The 5861-nt window shown below is 52.4% G+C and overlaps 1 protein-coding gene across 1 annotated transcript in view; it reads right to left on the reverse strand.

Moving 5' to 3' along the window:
• Positions 1-5861, reverse strand: part of LOC102824343 — a 49954-nt gene that overhangs the window by 40084 nt on the left and 4009 nt on the right. Inside the window, exons 2-4 of the mRNA XM_006877312.1 lie at positions 3343-3466; positions 2608-2723; positions 77-2314 (exon numbers count right to left, since the gene is read on the reverse strand). Of these exons, the coding sequence (XP_006877374.1) occupies positions 77-2314; positions 2608-2723; positions 3343-3466 (2478 nt within the window). The remainder of the gene's footprint in view (positions 1-76; positions 2315-2607; positions 2724-3342; positions 3467-5861) is intronic.

A 5861-nucleotide genomic window follows, 5' to 3' on the forward strand; every position in this document is an offset into this window, starting at 1 on the left:
CAAGAACATGAGCCCAGGACCAATGCTGATAAAGGTATGAGTGTGATTACAAAGCGGCTGTTCAGAGTCAACCTACCTCTCGCCTGTGGTTCCCAGAGCACGGTGGTCCCCTCTCTTCAGTGTTCACACCTGTTTCCTCGACGCCAGCCCAGGCCATGTTTCCGCTCAGGACACCAGATGCCGAGACATTTCCCCAGGTGGGGAGCAGAGCAGTAGGATGGGCGCTGATGCCAGGATGCTCTGTACCCGAGGGAGAGTGCCCCTGGACTCCATCCTGACCCATATCCTCATCCCAGGATGGCCCTTGGATGCTGGCAGGCTTGTGCCCTGGCAGCTGAGCCACCTGGACGGCCTTGTCCACAGCTCCCACCTGGTTGCACTGCCCCCTGATCTCCCCAGACCCCATGTTTGGGTACACCCCTGTCATAGTCATCTGCTCCAGCATTTGGACTCTGCAGAGAAGCCTCATGTTCTGTGCCTGAAGGCCCTGGGTTACGTCTTCCATGGCCAGCACAATGTCCTGGAGCAGCCCTTTATAACTGGTCCTGAGCTCGGACACCAGCGTCCAGATCTGGGTGTTCTCCCTCAGGGCATGCTCCAGCCTGCCCTGGACCCTCTGCCTGCTCTCGGACATCTCTCGTTTAGTCTGGGCCAGTTTCCCCCGGAGGACCTCCTTCTCCTCGTCCAGCTTTGAGATCCTGAGATAGTTCTTCCCATTGCAGTCCTCCAGGTCGGAAATGAGCTGTAGGTACTGCTCCACCTCGGTCCGCAGGTGAGCCACAGCTGCCGACAGCCTACTGTTGTCCTGCTGAAGATCAGAGACCCTCTGCTCCTGCCTTTCCCGCTCTCGCTCCAGGGTCTGCACCTTCCGGTGACTCCTCTCTTGATCACCACGAAGCCGGGCATCACCCCATAGAACCGAGCTCCTCTCGTTCCTCAGGCGAGTGAAGAGCAGGTTGCACCGAGTCCTCATTTGCTCCAGGGCTCCAGAGAGCCAGTCCTGCTCCAGACCCGTACTGTCTGGCCTGGGCACTGCTCTTGGTGGCATCTTCCAGGCCCTCAGGGACCCAGCCCTTCCTGGCACAGCCTCCTTGCCCACTTTCTTGGGTGCTGTTGCTTCCTCAGCAGCACAAACATCCACAGTGTAGCTCACTGAAGCATGCGACGTGTGAGCCCCATCCTCCAGGCTGGGCCACTTGCGGGCAAAACTCCAGTTTTCTCCAGACGGCATGGACGTCTGCCTCTGGACACCCCAACTCCCCACTGGCAGCGTAGACAGATGCTGGATACACGCGGCCATCTCCCCCTCCAAGGCATCTATCTCATTTAGGTACCAGTCACCATCTGTACTGGGAGCCCCGGAGCCATTGGCAGACCGAAGCCAACCTTGCTCCTCCATCAGGCAGAGCGTGTCCCTGCCATCACAGCCATTAACAGGCAGCGACTCCAGCACATCCATGCCACCTGGGCCGGCCCCCACTTGATGCTGCTTCTCTTCCTGCCCCTCCCACAGATGCTCAGCTTGTCCAGTGCACACCTGTTTCTCCTCCTTGCCCTCCTCCCCTCTCCCACCTGCTCCATCTTTCTCTGCCCAGAGCTGACCACCTGGTTGCAACGTCTCTTCAGTCCTGTGAGCCCTAGAGAGGATGGCTGAAGGGCTCACCTCCTCCTCTGACCAGAGCCCACCAAGGCGGTCCCATGCTTGTCCTTGCACCTCTACCTTCCCGCTGAAGGACAAGGGGCTCCCCTCTGGCCCTGGGGGCTCTGCCAGCCTTGCTGCCTCTGACCGGGGTTTCTGTGCAGAGACTAGGGCTCCAGGTGTTTCCGGATGCCATGGGCACTTGAATGTGGGGCAGACCAGACTCCTCACTGCCCCACTCTGCTCCACGCTCCACCCTGGCAGTGTGACCCCCTCAGTTAAAGTTTTCATTAGACCTCCCCCTGGACATCCAGCATTTGGAATTGGAGGGGACTCATCGTGGAGTTCGGCATTGTCCCATGCCTGGTGGTGGTCTCTGCAGCAGTGCCTCACAAATTTAGGAGAAAGCAGGTGTCTGGCACCCAATCCCTCTTGGATTCGCTGTGCTTCTGGGGAAGGCTCTGGGATCAGCAGCAGGGTTAGGGGGGTTGGCTCTTCAATGGACCCCCAGAGAAGGGGAGAGGATGTCTGTGTCAGGGTGAAGGGCCCCGAGGCTGAGGTGGTTGCCAGGTTTTGCTCTGAGGACTGGGGTGAGCCTTCAATACATTGCACAGGGGCACAGCCACAAAGCAAGAGGAAGTCTTGTTCCTCCGGCGGGGGCACAGCCAGCACAAGCTGTTGGTGGAGAGAAAAGGTGAGTCAAGCTCCACACTGACAGTACAGACTGTACGGCCAATGTGAGCACCCATCTCCCCTGGCCCCCACACCATCAGAACACACAGTCGGTGAGACCCTCCACCCTTCTGGACCCCACACCATCAGAACACACAGTGGGTGAGACCCTACACTCCTCTGGACCCTACACCATCAGAACACACAGTGGGTGAGACCCTCCACCCTCCTGGTCCCCACACCATCAGAACACACAGTGGGTCAGATCCACTGCAATAGAAGAAATCTTGGCTCACCTGCTCACATTCTGACCCTGTGAGGTCTCCCAGAAGCACACTCAGGGTCTCTGGGCCTTTCACCAAAACTGGAGGGTATTGCTTAGCCCTGGTGCAGGGTCCCTCGGTGACCTGGCCTGAGAAAAGACAGAGCCCATGGGTTACAGATACCACCACCCACCGCGAGGTTCCCAACTAGAACAGACAGGATAGCTTCTCGCTGATGAAGGCCTGCTATCCACCCACCCCTGTCAGAGGGGGAAACTAAGGCTCAGAGACAGAGTCTGGGACCCCAGCCATTTGACCCCAGAGTTCTCACACTCTCTGAGCAAGTGGTCAGTAACTCCAGCCCCATCCAGCCCAGCTCTGCTCTACCCCAGCCCCTGGTCAGCCCCAGCTCCAGCCCCAGGCTACCCTAGTCCAGCCCCAGCCCCAGCCTCTGGCCCAGCCCCAGTACTAGGCCTAAGCATCCATAGTTGACCTAAGGATTTGGGCCTGAGCCCAGATCCCTGTAGATGGCCCTACAGCTGGGTGACATTGGGTTGTGACACCAGTGCTTGGAATCCTAAGAGATGGCCTCATGTTGCAGGACAGTGTGAGCACTGAGTGGGCCCCTCTGAGTGGGCTCTGCAACTTGGCCTCAAGCTCCACCCTCCTCTCGAGGCCATCTGATTCTCTCCCCTGCCTCAGGGCCTTTGCACCTACAGATCTGACCTCTCTCCCCTCCCCCATACTCATCTCCCTGGAGCCACACACCGGCAGAAATCTTGTGTCCACCAGCTTCATCCAGCCACAGTGGCCGGCTGCAGTCATGACTGGAATCTAATGCCCCTTCCCTCAGCAAGGGCAGAACTTCATCCTGAATGCAGCCCAGAGGGTCCTGGGGGAAGGAACAAGAAACCATGAGGGCAGCGAATGCCCATCCAAGTGTACACTTCAAAGCCTCCCTGGGAGCTCAGCAGGGAGTCATGCTGCACTATTGCCTGGTCTGGTGAGCACACACAGTGGTTGTGGTGCTCTCGGTCAGCCAGGAAGGTGTGTCCGAGTGGACCTCAAGGACCACAGCATGGGTCCCCAAGGAAGTCACCTGTTCACAGAGGTGTGCATTGCCCTCTCCCTCCCTCTGTGTCTGGCCAGGTGGTCGGGAACATCCTTTCCCTCAGCTGCTGTGACTCACATCCATAAAGACATCGCCCAAGTTCAACCCAAGGACATGTTTCTTACAGGTCCCCATACACCCATCTTCCCAAGACTGTGAGCTCTTTTGGGAAGAAACTGGCTTCATTTTCACCTGTGTCTCCACCTTAGTCTGGCACACAATAAGTGATCAATAAGAGTTGGGTGGATGGATGGATGGATGGATAGGTATGTGGATGGATGGTGAATGGATGGATGGATGATAGATGGGTGATGACGTGATAGGTGAATGGGTGGGTGGATGATGAATGGTGCAAAGATGAATAGGTGAATGGGTGGATGGATGAATAGTGGATAGGGGGACAGGGAGTGGATGGATGAATAGATGGTTGGATGCATTGTTGTTCTAAGTGCCATCTAGTCAGTTCTGTCTCATAGTGACACTGTGTAGGGTTTCTGCTACTACAATTTGTCACACTGTGGTGGCTTGCATATTACTGTGATGCTGGAAGCTATGCCACTGGTATTTTGAATTCTGTCAGGCTCACCCATGGTGGACAGGTTTCAACTGAGCTTCCAGATGAAGACAGACTAGGGAGAAGAGGCAGATGACTTTCAAGTGTTTAATCACTGAAAATCTTATGAATACCAGTGAAACACTGTCAGATAGCACCAGAATACTGAATATTGAAACATGATAAACAGCATCAGAATGTTGTCAGACATAGTGTCATAGATGAGCCGCTCAGGTTGGAAGGCACTCAAAAAACAACTAGGGAAGCGCTGCCTCCTCTAAGTAGAGTTGGCTGTGATGATGCAAATGGAGTAAAGTTTTCAGAACCTTCATTTGCTGGTGAGGTACAACTCAAAGTGAGGAATAGCTGCAAAGATCCATTAATAATCGGAACATGGAATGTACAAAGTATGAATCTAGGAAAAATGGAAGTTGTCAAAAATTAAATAGAACACATAAACTAAACATCAATATCCTAGTCATTAGTGAGCTGAAACGGACTTGTATTGGCCATTTTGAATCTGACAGCCACATGATTTGCTATGATTGGAATGACCAACTGAAGAGTAATGGTGTAACTTTCATCATCAATAAGAACATTTAAAGATCTATCTTGAAGTACAGTGTTGTCTGTGATAAGATAATACCAACATACCCACAAGGAAGACCAGTATATACCACTATTATTTAAATATATGCAGCAACCACTGAAATCAGTGATGATGAAACTGAAGAATTCTACCAACTTCTTCAATCTGAAATTGATCAAACATGCAGTCAAGGCAGCAACAATGGGCTCAAGCTTAACAAAGATTGTGAGAATTGTGTAGAACTGGACAGTGTTTTGTGCTGTTGTGCACACGGTTACTGGGAATCAGAATCGACTGGATGATACCTAGCAACAGCATAAAGTGGCTGATGAGCGTCTGCTGGTCTAGAACTGCCAACCTTGTGGCTCAAACCTAGCTTGCAGGTCAGTGTTTCACCCCAATCCTGAAAGGACTCACTTTCAGACCACAAATCACACATCATCCCACTTCCCAGTCACAGCTCCCTGCCCTCCTGCTCCCTCGGCCATACCTGTGTTCACTTTTTATGGGACGGGAAAGGTAGAGTAAGAAGTAAAATTTAGTGTTGGGACCATAGCTAGGTCTAGGCTAGGCCTAGGACTTCGTTTAATGTTAGGACTAGGGTTAGTGTTAGGGTAGGGCTAGGAGTAAGGTTCGGTCTGGTTTTTAGGATTATTGTTGTTGTGAAGTGCCATCAAGTTGATTCCAGCTTACAGTGACCCTGCATACGGTTTCTGTGGAGCAGCTGCTGGATTTGAACCACTGACCTTTTGGTTAGCATTCCAGTGCTTATCGTACAGCACCACATCAGGACTCCAGTTTTTAGGATTAAATGAAGAGGAAATCAAGTTGTAGAAACAAATAAATAGATAAGAACAAACCTAACTAGTTTTTAGGATTACAGTTAGGTTTATTTTTGGTTTTATTTTTCCTTGAAATCTACTTTATTTCCTCTTCATTTGGAAATTCTGCAATTGGATTATTCCCTCTTTTTACTTTATGGTTTTTGTTGTTGCTACAATTGTATCTCTGGTTCTCTGTTTTCAGTCTTGCTG

This window comes from Chrysochloris asiatica, unplaced genomic scaffold, assembly GCF_000296735.1.
Source record: "Chrysochloris asiatica unplaced genomic scaffold, ChrAsi1.0 scaffold00472, whole genome shotgun sequence".
Classification (NCBI taxonomy): Eukaryota; Metazoa; Chordata; class Mammalia; order Afrosoricida; family Chrysochloridae; genus Chrysochloris; species Chrysochloris asiatica.